Here is a 17,428-nt window from a genome sequence, read left to right on the forward strand (position 1 = left end):
TGTGGAAAATAAAAACGGACACACAGAAGCGAGACGAAAAGAGATGGAAAAAGAAGATAAGCTGCTTACAGTAGATGAGCACGAAACACCTGCATCTTTGTGCATGTAAGTGCTCTTGCGGTTGGGTGCGTGCTCGATCCACATCATCATCCATGCCCAGAACCCGCTGTTTGCCTGTATCGTGGCAGGTGAGCGGAGAAAGAGTTCAGAGACCACTGATGTGATAAGAGCGGAGTGCGACTATACGCACGTGCACATGCACACGCGCGCACGCAACCACTCGAAATCTGTCGGGGAAAACACATGAAGCAGGAATTGTTCCGCTTGCATATCTGAAACAAACGTGTGTCGATAAGGCGCGCACGTACACCGATATATGCCCACACATGGAAACTCGCGGACACAAACACCCAAGCCCGCCTCCGTGTAATTGGGCGAAGTTGCATTCGGGCGCTGAAGATATGCGCAGGTGCGAGAGTGTCTTCTCGTGTACCATGTGCTGCTGGTGTTGGTGCCTGTTCTCGTCGCGTGCTTGTCATCACCTTTTCACTGTTGTGGGCCAAAGAGGCCACTCAAAAAGACAAATTCAAACAAGGCAAAATCGGTGAAAGCGAAAGCGATGGCGAGAGACGACGCCACGAGCAAAACACACACACACACGCAATGCCGCCGCTGCCGCCCTTCCCCCTGAAAAAAAAGGGGGAGGGGGACAAGAAAGCAGGGAAGATGGGGAAGAAGAGAGACCGCGTGTCTCTCGGCATAGTGGGAGAGCCTAGCACAATGGTCAGAGAGGAGGGTGCTCTTCTCTTTGGCTTTTATTCAGGTAGAACAAAACAAGAGGAGGGGGGGGGGGGAAGCGAAGACGGTGGGGAGCAGACACGTATCTTCTCGTGTTCGTTGATCCCTCGCCCTTGTGCTCCCCTCTTTTCAGAGAAGGTTGCTCGATGCCACACCATCGTGTGCAGCCAGAGGAGAAGCCGTGGATGAGGGTTCGCCTGTAGACATGTGCGCGGTTTGCGACTATCTGGCGAGACCCAACACCCATATACTGATTAGCCTATCTTCCTCGATGACTTCCCGCAGAGGCGCACACGCGTACACGGCCCACACTCACATACCACCAGCATCAGCATCATCACACACCAGAAAGTCTCACCCGATTTTCGCAAAGCATCTTTCTATGTCGGCACGGCGTTATTTTCCGTTAACCCTCACAGACACACGCGCACACGCACGTGTACACGGTGATGCAGATGGGTGGACGGAGGATGTGTGTGTGTGTGTGTGTGTGTGTGTGTGTGTTTAGGTGTGAAAAATCGAGAAGCACGCAAAATGAAAAAAACGAGGGGAGAAAAGAAGGGAAGAGGAGAGAGGGCACGAAACAGACACATGCAGACGTGCACACACAAGCCGGAGAACGCAACAACAACAAAAAACTCAACAAAAGAAGGGAAGAAAGCAATGCATCCGCACGCAGGCAGGAATGCCCACTCCTTCGCCCGCCCGCCAACACGCACGGAGACACGGGAGCGTACACGCACGCATAGAGACAGCGACAACGCAGCAACGACACCAAATACCGGGTTTTGTGCACTAGTGCTGTGCGATCTTTGGCCACTGTTGCACTCCTCATCGCCTTATTGTGTCTTCTCCTTGGTCAATGTTTACTGGCGCTGGTGGTCGTTGATGACAGTTCTACTGCTTCTAATGCGGCATCCACAAGCTCCAGCCTGCGGTGATACCTGCTTGTGTGCCTACGAGTATGCTTGCCTCTGCAAGCAGGGCTTACTTTCATCCATTCAGTACTGTGCGCACGTGAGTACGACGCCTGCTTACGCCGCTGCCACTGCCCTTCCCCTCTTTGCATACATATATATATATATATATGCATTAGGTCAAGAAAAATCGAATGCGCTAGAGGGCAAGGGGGAGGGAGGTCGGGGTGTGCGGATGGATGGGACGGGAGAGCGTCAGGTGCAGCGACCCGCACGCCGCGTTTCGGAGAAGTGCAAAGAAAGCGAGCCAAAGGAAAGAACAAAGGGGAGACACAACCAAGAGCGAAGGAGCGACTACTCCGCGGCGTCATCTCCTCGAATGGTAGAATTGCTCGTCTCTTCCTGCAGGGCGTGAGAGAGACGCACACGCGCACGCGGAACCTGCTTTTCCGCTTGTCCTCCTTCTTGGACTATATCACTCGGTCCTTGGCGGCGCAAGAGTCGACTAGACGATGCCGAGAGCCAGCATGGCATCCGCCACCTTCACAAAGCCAGCAATGTTTGCGCCGTCCACATAGCTGACCTTGCCATCCTTTTCGCCGTACTGCACGCACGAGTCGTGGATGCTGGACATGATGCTGCGCAGGCGGCTGTCGACCTCCTCGGCGTCCCACACCAGGCGCGCCGCGTTCTGCGACATCTCAAGCCCGGAGATGGCCACGCCACCGGCGTTGGAGGCCTTGCCAGGGGCGAACAGTACACCCGCTTTCTGGAAGATCTCCGTAGCTTCCTCCGTCGTCGGCATGTTGGCACCCTCGGCGACCAGCTTCACGCCGTTCGTCAACATCGTCTTGGCGTCGGCCCCCTCGATCTCGTTCTGTGTGGCGCACGGGAGGGCGATATCGGCTTTCACACACCACGGGCGCTTGCCCGGCACGTACGTGACGCCCGTCTCCCTCGCGTATTCCTCCAGCGTCCCACGGCACTCGTTCTTCAGCTTCATCAGCTTCGCCAACTTCACCTTGTCGAAGCCGCTCGGGTCTTGTATGTAGCCCTTTGAGTCGGAAGCTGTAATGACCTTCGCTCCGAGCTCCATGCACTTCTCGATCGCGTACTGCGCAACGTTGCCGGAGCCCGACACGAGGACAGTCTTTCCCTCGAGCGAGTCGTTGACGTGCGTCAGCATCGACTGCACGAAGTACACGAGGCCGTACCCCGTAGCCTCAGGGCGGATTGCACTGCCCTGGAAGGCGAGGCCCTTACCGGTAAAGGTGCACTCGTTCGTGTTCCGCAGCTTCCAGTACATGCCGTTCATGTAGCCCACCTCGCGACTACCGACGCCGATGTCGCCCGCCGGCACGTCCGTGTCGGCGCCGATGTGCCGATAGAGCTCCGCCACGAGTGACTGGCAGAAGCGCATCACCTCGCAGTCGCTCTTGCCCTTCGGGTCGAAGTCGGCACCGCCCTTGCCACCACCCATGGGCAGCGTCGTGAGTGAGTTCTTGAAGGTCTGCTCGAAGCCAAGGAACTTGAGGATAGAGAGGTTGACGGAGGGGTGAAAACGCATGCCTCCCTTGTAGGGGCCGATGGCAGAGTTGAACTGGACGCGGAAGGCGCGGTTGACGTGGGTGACGCCCTTGTCATCCACCCAAGGGACACGGAACTGAATCACGCGCTCCGGCTCCACAATGCGCTCCAGCAGGCCATCCTGAGTGTACTTGGGGTTCTTCTGCAGGAACGGCCACAGCGACGTCATCACCTCGCGGACAGCCTGCGTGAATTCAGGCTGATACGGGTCGCGAGACAAGATGCACTTCGCGATGAAGTCGTCCACAGACGCATACTTGAGACAACCCGAGGCCATGGCGAGCGTGTGTATCGTAGGGGGAGGGTGGTACAGAAGCAGGGGTGCGTCGATGAGCAGTTCGAGACCAATCAGCAGCGGAGACGCACACGACCACGCAATGGCACAAATAGAGAGAGAATAGGAAAAGCAGTGATGCGGGAGGAGAAGAACGAAGGGGAGGGGGAGGGTCAGCACGGATGCCGGTGGGGGTATCAAAGGTCGACTGATGAATTGGTAGTTGGAGCGACGTCGAAGTAAGCGCGATCTGCAAGGGGGGGGGGAAGGCGCAGCCCAGATGGGCGCGGCATTGCCACGAGGGAGAGAGAGGAGCGGAGGAGGGGAGAGAAAGCAGGCAGGCACACATGTGAGAAAAGAGAAGTGTGCCGAGCTGACGAGAGGAACACGGCGCGCGAGACATGATCACGCGCACACAGGCGCAGAGTTGTGCGTCGGAGGAAGCGACACACAACCCCGTACACCGTGCAGAGCGCACTGGGGAAATCGAGTGACTTTTCGAGGTGGAGACAGCCGAGACGCTCTATAGCGGCTTCGGTGAGCGACAAAGACACTGACCTCATTTCCTTTTGCCGCCGTTGGTGCAGGCAAGGCGCCAGTGAGGAGACTGGAACCGGCAGTGCTGGAGGTGGCGTCGCTTGGGAAGCGGACCGCGAAAAGATGGAGAGGACAAAACGAATGGAGCGCGCCGCACGGGTCCGTTGGCAGCTGTGTCGGGCAGAGCAGCAGCGCCAAAGGCGCACGAGAGGGTGATAGATTCGACCAAGAGTGCACACACACACACACACACACACTTGTTGCCCCGCTGCGTTCGTCAGTGTTGCTGTCACACTCGCGCGCCTTTCACAGTGTCTCCACGCCGCTTTAATTCAGGTGACGTGAACGCGGGGAGGGAGAGGGGGAAGGAAGCGAAACACGGTGGCCCCGATCGCTTTCATGCCACACGATCTAATCGCCAACTGCGTGAAGAGGGCGGGCGGTGCAGCGTTGCACATGACCGTGCCGGTATGGCGGGATGCGGCGCGATCTGCATAACCACACGAACACGCACGTGCCGACAATGATGAGCCCTATTGTCAATGACGCACAAATGACGAGCACGGTGCCCTCACGGCGGCTTATGGTACCAATGTACGTCACGGCTGTTGGGCGGGTCATCGTGCTTTGCGTCAACGACGACAGCGCGGCGGTGGTCAGACGGAGCTGTATCGGCTTCAGCCAGTCATCGCAGGACAGAGCAAGGGGGAGGGGCGGATGTGTGCCGGTGCGTGTGCATGCACGTGTATTTGTGAGTATCGGCGCCCGTCTAGTGTACCTTCAAAGTTGGTGAAGTGCAACTATTTTCTACGCCTCGGACCTCTCACCTTCCCTCCCCGTCTGTGCAGCGGATGAAGCGGGCGGGGTGGCGAGGGCGTGGATCTTATGCGTCAAGTATGGAGTTTGCTTTCCAGCACGAGGGCCACGTGAGGGAAAGGGCGTACACCTACTTGCCGTCTGCACTGGTGCGTGCCGTGCACTTCCTCAACTCTACACTATAAGACGGTGCACCTGTTGTGAGTGGCAACTGTGTAACAGAGAAGAGAGGGGGACGCACGCACACAAAGATGGCGGTCACAGGAGCGGGAACCAAGGAGGAAGGTGTGGGAGGAACCTAAGGAGAAGGCGGAGCCACGCTCAGCAAACGACATCGAGCACCTCTACACACCCTCCTGGACACGCGCGCATGCATCGCGCCTCGAGAGACAGAGCATTGCCACCGGGTGGCGTTGGCCAACAAAACAGCGCCGTGGCCTCCGTCGAAGAAGTCGATACTCGTCGGTCGTTGCCCCTCTGTACACTTTAAAATCGTCCTTGCCCATCCGGGCTTGAGCATTGCCAGCCTTCGTGTTCGCTTCTCCCAGGAGGGGACAATGGATCAACCAGTAGAGAGAGGGCATAGGGCATCATACATAGGGAGTGACACGCAGTGAGCGTTGAACCGTCATGCGAAGTGGAGAGGTACACGGGGGTTGGGGGTGACACGGGAAGATGCAGGCTCGCAGGTAGAAGTGGACGCATGGAGAGCGCGCAAATCGAGTGAGCACCGCCAGGTGATGTGCATGAAGTCGGCGATAGCGCACAGCCAGCGGTGTAGCATTCACCGAAAAGCGGGTGAGAGAGAGGCGGCATAGGAATTTGTGAGAGCGAGCTCCCGCCCGGTCTCTTCACACTTGAGCGGGCGAGGGTGCGCGTCCCCCCTCCCGTATGCAATGTTCCTGTCATGGTTGACTGGTGAGAGAGAGGCAGAGCACATGTGTTGGGCTCTCGCATACAGCGCCTCTTTTCAACAGGACAGCTCTTCCAAGCCCCAGCACGTGCGCGCGTACCTCTGGTTTTCTGCGTCCGACTTAGGCAGACTCCGCATGCCGATGGCATCCCAGTTCTCTGGACTGACAGCCACCTCCATCACGAGCTCCTTCATGCCCTTTTGCAGCACACGCAGCGTGCTCTTGCTCGGCAGCGGACGCACAAATAGCGGCTGGGGATCCGACGCCGACTTTGCGGCTCCGCCGCCGCTTGCGTGAGGCGGTACATCCAACAGACAAAACCCTCGCAGCAGGATGACGTCACCGGGGTCCATGAAGGCTGCGGCAGCCCCCCACGAGTTGTAGAAGTTAATGCGCAGAAGCCGTGTCTTGGCGGCGCAAGCGCCTGGCGTGCACGGGGCGACAGAGCCAACTACGGTGAACACCTTGCCGTCCCCAAACTCGCATATGCGAAGAGGAATCGCGGCCACGACAGTGCAGCGAAGCACCAGCTCAGGAAACTCAACGCCCTTCGGCAGCTGCTCGAGGCTGGCGTCCGTCTCATACGACTCCATCGTGTATGTCACCGCCAGAAAGCACCCGCACCCGCACCCGCGCAGCAGGCCCGCAGCTTGAACGAAGGAGCGTAAAAGGAAAAAAGAGAGCGGCGGCGGTGTCCCTGCCGTGCGGGAGATACAGTGACCAAAAGCAGCGAAAGAGAAGGTGCCAAGATGAGCAAAGAGCGTGGAGGAAGTGGTGCATGGAGGAAGGGAGAGCACAGCACGCAGAGTGCCCTGCCGCTCGCTGTTGTCCACGACGGAGCCAGAAAAAGACTATAACTTTATGTGCTTCATCGAGTGCATCGATTCGAAACTCACCGCTTATGGTGCTTGGCGAAGCGCTCTATAGAGTACACACTTGTGACACTAAGAGACTCAACAGCAGCCCTCACATCTGGAGTGGGGGTGGGGAGACGAGGAGGAAGCGATATGAAAAATGATGAGAGAGAGGGGAGTGGATCAGTGTCACAAGAAGCTCAACCACGACAACCACCATCGCTGCCGACCGAAACACCGCCGCAAACCCAGCTTGGCTTGAACTTACGATAAGCGCCAGTGCACTCCTCGTAAACACACAAACACACACACACACACATAATGGCGAAAACAAAAGATGACACATCTTCACCTCAACGAACATGGCTAACTGCTCCACCATGGCAGCCTCTGCTGGCGCTACAAGTTCAGAACACTTCGGCGCGGGGGATGGGGGGGGGAGGAGCTCGGAGCGGCCTACGTGCAGACAGCGCGACACAGAAGGGTAGAAACAAGCAAAAAAAAAATGTGCGCCATCCTTCGCCGATGTAGGGGAAAGGCAAAGGGAAAACAAGGACTCGCGAGATAGAGGCGGAAAAAAGGGGAGTGCGTGGGGACCGCGCAGACATGCGGGATTGACAGCACGAGTGCAAAGTCGAATGGGTGTTTCACAAACACTCAGGAGGCGGCGACCTCCCCAAGAGAGAGAGAGAGAGGACATACCAAGGCGCACGAGCCCTCTCGCACACCCTCTTGCGATCATTCTCGCTGTCCGTCTGCACGTAGCGGTTTAATAGATGGTGTCGTATCCTTTCGAGCGCCTGCACGGACGCGCGCACACCCTTGCCCTCTATCCTCCAGCGTGCGCATTCGCCTCATCCCACATGCGCCCTGTCGCTTTCAATGGTCGGCAGGGAGCACGTAGTTGGTGAGGGGCACCATCCATGTCACAAGGCACGCCGTGAACACCAGCGTAATGACCGTACCACAAAAGAGGAAGTCCTTCGCTCGCAAGTACAACTTACCCTTCGAATCTTCGGCCAGCAGCGAGTTCACGTTGGGGAAGGAACTGATAGGGAATGCCATGGCACCGGAGCACATCAAGGCAGACAGCATGACCATCGACTGTGGAGTGACGGCCATGACACCAGTGGACTCGGGCATGAGGAAGCCGATCTTCACAATGATAGGTAGCAAGATCATAGCCGCCACCGTGTGAGACACGAAGGTCGTGATGACGCCCATGGCGACGAGCACCACCAACAGCGTGAGGTACGGCGGCGAGTCTGTCAGGGTTGACTTCATGCTCATAGCAATGATGTCAAGCAAGCGAGAGTCTCGAGCGCACAGCCCCAGCATGTTACCTCCGGCAAGCAAGAACATTAGATGCCAGGAGAGCGTGTTGAAGTCTTCCTTGGACAAGATACCGATACCAAAAAACACGACAATCGGGATGAGAGCCACGATGCCGGTGTCGCCAAAGAACAGATTGGCCGGCAGGATCCAGAGCGTGATTGTGATAGCCGACACGACCAGCACCACCACGCGCGTCGCGGAAGACACCTGCTCCTCTGCCGCGGTGTTTACAACCTGCAGCGGGATATACGGGACATCGACAAACGGCCGCCATACAATCAGCACAACTGCCCACGCGGCGACCACACTGAAGAGCACGACCGGGAGGGCGACGCCGACCCACTGCGCGAAGGATACTTTATAGAAGCTCAGCGCTGAGATGGCGACGGCGTTCTGCGGAGAAGCGATGGGCGAGAGCATGCCGCCGACGTTGCACGCAAAGGCGAGGCCCAGCAAGATGCCGTGCGGCGCGTTCGTCCCCTCTGGGAACTCCCACAGCGTGCGCTGCACTACCCCGAGCACCAGCAGCGGGGCCGCCACGTTGGACACGAAGGCACACAAGAGGCAGCTGGACAGCATCACACCAAGCAAATAAAGCGACGGGCGGTGTGCCGTCCACCGATGCAGCATACTCGCAGCATACATCTCCAGGTTCGTGCGCGAAAACGCCTTGGCGATGGTGAGACCGCCCATTACGAGAATCTGAACATGATTGAAGAGCTTACCCAAGATGATCTGCGACGCCACCGTCGCTGTCGCGCTCTCGCGCTTTGTCGGGTCCATGACGATGTGCAGCGGAACAGCGAAGAGCGGAATGAGCATGGCTGTGCAGAAGAACGGAATCGCCTCGGTGATCCATAGTGTGATTATGAGCACGAAAAGGGCCAGGCAGTTGTGGGCCGCCGGCTCCTCCGTTAGTACTGGCAGCCGCTTCACCACCAGGAACAGCGCGGCCCCAACGAAGATGTAGCGCCACCTCGCATGCCACTCCTGCGACATGGCCACGTTGGCGTACTGGTCCAGCGGTACCTTGAACTTGCGTTCAAAGTCCACGCTTACGTCTAACAAGAGGTTGCGCAGACGCGGCATGAGGGTGACCAGCCGCGAGCGGGCGAGCTCGGCCTCGATGGCAGCCGTGCAGTCGTCTTCCATGCGGCGATACTTCTTCAGCTTCTTCGCGGACTTGCGGATGGCCTCAAGGTTTAGCTCCGCGAAGTGCTGCAGCTGATGCGCGTTGGAGTGCCACTCGAGGAAGAGTGCACGCGGCGTATTGCTCTCCACTTCCTTCACCTGCGAGTCACCAATGAGCAGTAAGAAAAGTCGTTTGAGGAGCGCGCCAAGGCCGGTGCGCTGGTGACGCGGCACCACCTCCCCGTCCAAAACTGACGGGTCACACACGGAGCTGGTGGCGGTGCTCACAAACCCTGTCTCCTCGTTTGGTGCTTCATCGTTCGCACTGCTGCCCTTCTTGCGGCGGTGGAACTTGCGCGGCTTTATCACCGGGGCCACAGGGAGGTCGGGATGCATCTTCATGAGTCTGTCGTGCTCCTCCTGCAGGTCCGTCATGAGCTGCTGAAAGAGGCCCTCTGCCTTCGCGAGTTCCTCTGTTATGATGTTCAAGAGTTCATGGCTGAACTCGCTGCCGCGGAGCTCGGAGTTGTGAATGAACTGTTTGAGACGCTTGTAACTGACGTAGTAGTCGGCCCACTCCAGCACAATCTCGTCCTGCAGGCGCTTTCCGAACTTCATGCCTGCTCAGCAGCGTCGGTGCAGCAACCGCCTGCGCGTGGGTGCGTGAGCGTGCGCTCTGGTGCCTGTGTTTGTGCCTGTGTGAAGCAGATGATACACTTCAGTGTGGCAATGCGTGAGAGAAGAACCGGAGAGGGGGTAAACCGGATGAGAGGAGGAGAGCGCGGGGGAGACCTCGATGGAGTCGCGAGAATCCCCTCAGCGCACTCTGCCGTTTAGGGCTGGGAGTCACCCACACAGTACGGGGAAGAGGAGCGACACAGCACATGCAAACGAAGAGAAGCCGATGCACCAGCGAGGAGAAAAGGGGGCGGGGTGGCAGCGACGGCACCACATGAGTGGCACACTCGCGCCAAGCATGCTACCTGCACTCCCATCCCTCTACGATGGCCCGCTGCCACCACTGCACGCACCTGCGGGACAGGGAAAGCACGACAGGAAGGAAGAGCACAACTACTGCTAAAGCACCGATGCGTCGAAGCACTGCGCCTCGGTGTCTGGCTAGAACAGTAAGAGGCGCCAACGAGAAAGATATCCGCAAGCACATGCATCTGGCTCGACCTGGTTGAGGCATCACGTGCAGCAGTCGGCGAGAGCTGCGCATCCCCGACAAGTAAGACAAACAGCGTTTTCACGTGGCGTCCGAAGCACTGCGGGAGCGCAGGTGTTCTTCAGTAGTTCGCTCTCGAGTACGCACAGACACACTGATGCGTGAAACAATGAATAAAAGAGATGCAAGGGGCAAGAGCAGATTACGTTCCGCTGATATGACAACCCGTCTCTGCGAGAGAAGCTGCACGCGAGGGGGGGGGAGGGTCTTTGGGGGCAGCTAGGACCTGAAAAAGAGGTAGGCCTGGACTGGCCCCGTATGCAGCCACGCAAAGGTGAGTACACACAGGCGGCGGCAGTCCAGGCAGCATGGCACGGTGGTCGTGCGAGCCAAGGGCACAGCGCCGTGCCGGCTCTACCGCACTACACGGTCACGAAGCAACTCCTTTGGTAGCCCTTGCTCTGCGGGCACTGGGGTCTGTGCCTCGCGGCGCGCGACAGACAACAGGATGATAGGCGGCTTCAGCGTTGCCTCGAGCCATTGGAGCCTGCAAGAGAAACTGCCTGCCTCACACTCGAGCGTCATCATCCCATGTGCCCCCGTCGGCTCCATCGGCCCTAGCAAGGATGTACACTCAGGGCTTGCGGCCCCGTCGCCTGCCATACCTGCTGCTGTGTAGGGAAACTCCAGGTAGAAGGCTGTCCCGCTAAAATCATTGCTAACGTACACCGCAAGCGTCTCCAGCTCGATGCGCTCATCCACTTGCTTGCCGAACCACCGCTTGCGCCGCAGGACGCGAAACGCGCGTGCAGGCGGCAGCCGTGCATCGTTGACGCCGTCCATTCGCTCCAGTTGTGCCCATCGGTTGTGTAGGGCGCCATCAGCGACGCGCACCTTCAAGAGTCCGTTCAAGGGCACGCCAATACGGTCTATGCTGCCGTTTGAGTCCCCCTGCACGTGTCGCCTCTCGCGCTCACTGACAGGAAAAAGTCGATGTAGCACGCAATCGCCTCCTGCGTTGGCTTCTCAGTGTGGGCAATATATCCCCCCTAGTCACAGCGCGGATAGAGAGGGATGTCGCAGCCACAGAAGAAGGGCGATTGCCGTCATCGGCTACGAAGAAGGCGTCTCGGCCAGTGCGAGTAGAGTCCAGCAACAGCCCCAAGTACGCCTCCGCGCAGAACGACATCCACACATTGCGTTCTTCCGTCGACACAAAGCACTGCCTGACCCTTGTGTATGGAACACCGCCCCCGCCGGGCGCTGCTGTGTGAGAGGTCGAGGAGGACTTCGAGGAAGAGTGCCGCGGATTCCCTGCGTCTGCCTGCGCCGCTCGAAAGACAAGGAGGAGTCCGATGCCACCATCAGCGCTGGATAGCGTGGCAATGCCCTCTTCCTTCTTCGATACGGAGGGGCTGGACGTGGTCGCGGTGCATGGTGCGTTTCGGTTCGTGGAGGCGTCGAGAAGTGCCAAAACGTTGCTGTGTCCTGCTGCCGAGTGAAAGGGCGAGCGGAAGTGCGCAAAGACAGCCGCGTCTCTTTCCATGACGGTGCCACTCGCGACGTCGACCAGCGGCGACAGCGCGGCCACGAAGAGGAGCCGCCCCTTGGCGGATTTTCCGCCCGCCAGCTCCCGCACTTCAAACGTCAAGTTGCTCTCCAACACCACCACTCGAATGAGATACGCTTGAAACGACCGATTGATGCGCGTGGTCAGGTACGACCCCGATTTCTTCCCGGACTTCATTAGGGAGAAGCGAGGGCGCCCATCCTTGCCAGACTGCTGCAGCGGCAACCCTTAGCAGTCAAACGACTTGCTGTCGAGCGTGTCCAGACGCACCGCCGCGTTCGCCTCCAACCATGTGAAGGAGCTCGCCGTCTCCCGAGGGGCGCTGGCGGAGCGGTCGAGGAGAGGCTCGGCACCGTAATGAAACGCCTTTGCGGATGCGTGTGACATGCGTTGTGGCTGAGCCACACTTAGCCGGCGGAGAGATGTGGAGGAGTCAACGAGATCTACAAACAACAAGAATAAGGAAGTTGAAAGAATGGTACAATGGGTGAACGTCAATGCAACAGAGAGAGGCGCAGGAAGGGGGGCAGCGGCAACCTCGTCCTCGACTCACGAAGAGAGTAAGACCCAATGACCACACACGGGTGCCGAGCACACCGCCCCTGCAAGTTCAGCGCCGCACATGAGAGAAACCAGAATGCTGAACAGAAGACGTGCGGAAAACGTGTGCACTCTGGGCACCCGCTTTCGCTGCAGCACACACGCACGCGCACAGCTCCTTCCGACGGCAACGGCGTGAGCAGAGCCACTCCCAGGTCAAGAAAAGAAAGCCTCTGCGCGACGCAGTGTACCGGCAGGCGAGTAGGCTGCCTGCCTCTGCCTTTGGCACAATCTGAAGCAGTCAGCCCTCTTTCTCGTCTGTCTAAGTCTGTGCGATGCTGCTCAACAGGGCCGGCACTTTTCGCTATCCGCGCGTTTGTTCGCCCATACAATACAAGTCAAACTCCACTTGAGCTGGCCCTGTCACAGGCCCGTCGTGTGGTGCGAAGCAGCCGTAGGCACGCCTTACAGCAATGCCGAGTCAGTCCGCGGAGAAAGGCCCCTGACTCGAACGATACCCGAACCCTGCACTGCACGTCGCCTCACGGCCTCTCCCATTGTGCCGGTCGCCACCTGGCGCATCCCCCTCATGGTGGCCCAGGCCTACCCCGCCAGGAGGCAGTGAGGGCTCGGTGGACGACGTTCCAGCCATTCTGACACCTTGCCTTTCATATGGACGGCACAAGCGTGCTCACAGTCGCAGGTCGCCACACAACGCAACGCCATCCAGGACCTCACCGCCGACATCGGAGGCGATACATCGCTCTGTCCTTCCCCCTCAGTCGTAGGTGCCTAGCCTTGTCACCACCAGTGCTTTCTTCGGCATCGTCATTCGATAGGTGGGAGCTGCGTTGTTTCTGCCCTAAGATAGGATAGGGGGTGTGCGGTACCCTGAGGCGCCACGCTGACGTGTCCCCTCCCCCCACTGTCATGAGGGGAGGGAGGAGCGACATTTGACGAAGGAAAGCGAGACGTGAACACACAAGCATGCACGCACGCAGACGCTGAGAGGATGTGAGACGATGAGCGGCAACAGCGAAAAAAAAACGAAAACATCAGCACAGGCACACACACACACAATAATATGCACGCACGGCGCCACATTGCAGTGGTGAAGTTTCAGTTTTTCGGAGTGCTTTATGTTTGCCGCGCAGAGGTGCAGAGAAGAGAGATTCTCAGCGTGTAAAAGCATTCCTCACGCGTTGACTGTTTGCTTCGAAGACGGCTTCATAGCTGCACCAGTTATACTCCGCGCCTCTTCCACCTTCACTCTTTTCTCCTCTTCGTGTGCCTCGTCATTCGTTCAGGTGTCTGCGGGGGAATGACGCGCACGTCACGTGGCAGGGAGGGTGCGCCATAACCAGCGCGTTGCAGCGACGTGGAGGCCATCTCTTGCCTCCTTTGCCGGCTGCTGAAGCTGCAGCGTTTTCACGTGAGCTGCTGAGCGCACACCCCGCCAAGTGCCCGCCAGCCGTAGTTGCGCACGGCACACCTTCTTGTTTCCAGCGGACGCGGGCAGCTTGTTCAATTCTATGACGATACGTACGTGCTGGCCTACTCATGTACACACTGGCACAAACGCCGGAGTACGAAGAGGAATGAGGGGAGTGGGGCTGAGGCGGCAAGCAGGTCGGTGATAGTCGACCAAGAAGTAAAAGCGAAGCTCACACCGAGAAAGCAAACTGCACCACGAAGAGCCGCGCCGAATCATTATGAGTCATACGCACATATAGATGCATGACAACATGCGTACATACGCACGCGCCCACAACGCTCCAGCCAAAGGAAGGAGAAAAAAGTAGAGGCGGAAGTCAAGAGTTGCAGCAGCGGCTCACGACTGTCAATACTGAAGGAGTACTCGAGGTGCATCTGCGTGTTGTGGGTATTTCACATACTCCCTTGTCTTCATGTGCTTTGGTGTGACTGCACATCCCAGTCCGCACATAATTCGTCTCTCCGTTTACAAGCAAGGGAATGTTGTACCAACGGGTGATTGGAGAGAAAAAGGGAGGTAATGTGCAACTTCACCCTACCCAATGACTCGCACCCGTCCATCATACAGCATCTTTGAGAGAAATAAGAACGCACGACAGGCTAATTAACTTATACCGAGAGCTGGAAGCAATCAAAGCATCATATAAAACGAGCAGAAGTAGCCTTCGTTACTGCTGCAGTAATACCTCTTTCCCTGACTTCCATCCGCCATGCTGTTTAACCCATCACCCGCACCAACGCACCGCGTGCCTGCCGTCCGGCACAAATTCACACACGCACACACACACACACACGCACACACACACACACGCACACGCACACACACACACACACACACAGGTATGCGCACCCGGATACAACGCGGGAGGGTAAGAGAAGAGGGCAAACCAAAGAAGGTGGCAGCGGAAAGAATAAGGGTCAGCGAGGGGCCTCACGCACGACACGCCAAGGAAGCGCACATTGAGATCAAATGTGAGGTGCACAAAGCAAAAGAAAAAGCACAAGAAGGAGAGAGCTGAAGAGCAGAGCAGGTTGGGGGAGAGGGGGAGCACAGAGGGGGGGGGGCAGGAAGAAAGTGAGGAGCTGGGAAGTGTTGTGACACTCGGGGTGATTGTAGGTATGTGACCGTGTGTACATGTATATGTATGTGGATGGAGGGGCCTGATATTCCGTCAGCGCCGCCTTTGATGTCTTTCACATATCTGCGAGCGCGTGGATGGGCGGCATCTCTGTGTCGTCCACAAAGGTGATAGTATGCTCAGGGGAAAAAGACCGCAAGCCGTTCTCACACACACACATATCGATGCACTCACTCGTGGGGGCACATCTATTGATACACGCGCACATGCGGACACACTTTATCAGGTTTCTATTACAGAGGAGGCGTGAGAGGAGTTGTACGGATTGTGGCGCCAAACCAGCCCAGAGGGAGTGGAGCTGAAGGACCTTGACATCAACGGGGATCGCCCCAACAAGAGCACACCGTTGTCCGGCATCGAGCTTGGCGCTGTCGCCGCGAGTGCAAGGGGGTCGAAGCGGATCGGAGGGGTGACGCCGAGGTTGGCGCTCACGCTCATCGGCACCGTCACCGATGACGCCGGCTGCGAGCGCATCTGCAAGGGAGAGGAGGCAGAACCCTGAAATTCCTTGTCCAGGACAGTCACGAGCTCTTCATGATTGGTTTCGGGGGGCCTTCTTCCTATGGCCAGCACTGGCGCAGTGAGGTGCTTCTCCACCTTGATCGCCGCCCTCTGCTGATCGATGTGAGCCATCAATTGGCGGCACAGGTGCACAAAATTGCATTCTCCCTCGAAGCGGCAGCAGGGCGACCCATCGGCGCCGCTGTGCAACCGGCAGAGCGCCGAGGTTGGAACGACCACATCTACTGGTGCCTGCATGCCAGCGGCGCTCGTCTGAGCAGCGATAAGAGTGCGCAGTCCGTTGGTTACCAGCGTCTGTGGCAGCTGGGCCCGCCCTACTGTCTCACCGTCGTCGTTCCGCACGACCAGCCGCAGGGCAGGGTCGATGCCTGAGGTATCGCTCGGGGCCCCGTGGAGGGCGCAGCACGTCGGCTCCGCAAGAGCCTTGGCCCGTAACTCGAGCACCAGATCGACATTGGCGTGCGCTTGGAAGCAGTTCGTGCCCTGCCGACAACGCCCCTCCAGAAATACCCGGCAGAGCGAAGGCACGCCCTTGCGGTGCATCGCGCGAGTGTCCAACATAGACTCTAAAGGGATAAACAGACGCTTGCTGAGGGGGTCGATCACGGCAAACATGCCGGGTGGGATGCCATCGGTGCTCAGAACGTTCTGCACTGAGCGACCCTCCGGCGGTCCCCTCCGTCGGTTGCGGTTGCGCTGCATCACCTCTTTCATTCCAGTGGCGCCGCAAGAGAACACGGGAGTCGAACACACGCACACACACACAAAAGCTGCACAGACACACGGGCAGGCGCACCAGTGCAACAACAGCAGCGCGCGTATGGGTGACGGCGTTTAAGTGTGTGGGTTCGTGGATGGGGTGGGGGAGGGCTGGAGGTGTTTCGCACCTTTCACTTCGAGAAGTTTTTGGTCGCTTTTCGGTTGGCGGGTCAAAGTGAGAAAGCCAGTCAAGATGTGTGTGTGTGGGGGGGGGCGAGGTAGCAAAGGTGTGTAGACCAGTGCGCTGCTCAGGAGACGAAGCACGGGAAGATGTGCCGAATGCGGTGCGGGACAGAAGTGATTTCGAATTGAGTGGTGAGGTGAGAGTCGAGAGGAAACGAGAAAAACAGATCGACAAAGACAAATACAGACAAGCCAACCGAGGATAGAAACGTGAAGGCACAGCAGCAGAAGGTAACCCGTTCGAGGTAGCGTGGAAAGTGAGAAGAAGCACACACGCAGAAATGCAAACACAGTCGACGTTTGTTTCCCCCTTCTCTTCGCACACCCATTAATAACGATCGGTCACTGGCGCGCGCGCGCAGACACACAGACGAAAAAAAATAGTGAGCTATACGAGCCCGTGGATACGCTGGCAGGAGCGGGCAAGAAAGCGGTGGCGCACCCTTCTCGCACTTCTCGCCCCCCCCTCTTTGTTTTCTGTCTTGTCAACAAAACAAAAATGGCAAAAGGACAGCGAGACGCTTCGCTGGGAGGCGCGAAAGAGGGAAGACGTGAGCGGGGCGGCAGGGAAACAAACGAGAGAGACGGAGGGGCGATAGTACCGACACCAGAGAAGATGGAGAGACTCTAGTTGTTAGCAGCAGTAGCAGCAACATCAAGCGCCGTGTTAAATAGCGATGCTTCACTCTCCTATCGCGCGTCACACGAAGTCGCGCGCAAGTGCGTTCGTGTCCGTGTCTGTCGGTGTTGGGGAAGAGAAATAAGAAACTGAGAGAGTAGAGCAGGGATGGACGGTGAGATCGGGGTTAGGACACCATGAGAGTGGCCTAAGAGTCAAAACAATGCCAACTACGAAAGGCAGGGAGAGAGTGCTGTATCCGACTGCGTGC

The 17,428-nt window shown here is 58.0% G+C and overlaps 5 protein-coding genes across 5 annotated transcripts; all 5 read right to left on the bottom strand.

Annotated features, from left to right (window-relative positions):
* Positions 1–2,220: 2,220 nt before the first annotated feature.
* On the bottom strand, positions 2,221–3,579 carry LMJF_28_2910 (putative glutamate dehydrogenase; the record flags this gene model as incomplete). The annotated part of the gene is made up of 1 exon (XM_001684525.1): positions 2,221–3,579. The coding sequence occupies one exon, from the start codon at positions 3,577–3,579 to the stop codon at positions 2,221–2,223; it is 1,359 nt and encodes a 452-aa protein (XP_001684577.1).
* A 2,320-nt stretch (positions 3,580–5,899) lies between these two features.
* On the bottom strand, positions 5,900–6,436 carry LMJF_28_2920 (conserved hypothetical protein; the record flags this gene model as incomplete). Its single annotated transcript, XM_001684526.1, has 1 exon — positions 5,900–6,436. One exon carries the CDS (start codon positions 6,434–6,436, stop codon positions 5,900–5,902), a length of 537 nt encoding a protein of 178 aa, XP_001684578.1.
* A 1,140-nt stretch (positions 6,437–7,576) lies between these two features.
* On the bottom strand, positions 7,577–9,781 carry LMJF_28_2930 (putative sodium/sulphate symporter; the record flags this gene model as incomplete). Its single annotated transcript, XM_001684527.1, has 1 exon — positions 7,577–9,781. The coding sequence occupies one exon, from the start codon at positions 9,779–9,781 to the stop codon at positions 7,577–7,579; it is 2,205 nt and encodes a 734-aa protein (XP_001684579.1).
* A 964-nt stretch (positions 9,782–10,745) lies between these two features.
* Positions 10,746–11,174, bottom strand: LMJF_28_2940 (hypothetical protein; the record flags this gene model as incomplete). Its single annotated transcript, XM_001684528.1, has 1 exon — positions 10,746–11,174. One exon carries the CDS (start codon positions 11,172–11,174, stop codon positions 10,746–10,748), a length of 429 nt encoding a protein of 142 aa, XP_001684580.1.
* A 4,122-nt stretch (positions 11,175–15,296) lies between these two features.
* On the bottom strand, positions 15,297–16,310 carry LMJF_28_2950 (conserved hypothetical protein; the record flags this gene model as incomplete). Its single annotated transcript, XM_001684529.1, has 1 exon — positions 15,297–16,310. The coding sequence occupies one exon, from the start codon at positions 16,308–16,310 to the stop codon at positions 15,297–15,299; it is 1,014 nt and encodes a 337-aa protein (XP_001684581.1).
* Between the last annotated feature and the right edge of the window lie 1,118 nt (positions 16,311–17,428).

This window comes from Leishmania major, chromosome 28 (assembly GCF_000002725.2).
Source record: "Leishmania major strain Friedlin complete genome, chromosome 28".
Classification (NCBI taxonomy): domain Eukaryota; phylum Euglenozoa; class Kinetoplastea; order Trypanosomatida; family Trypanosomatidae; genus Leishmania; species Leishmania major.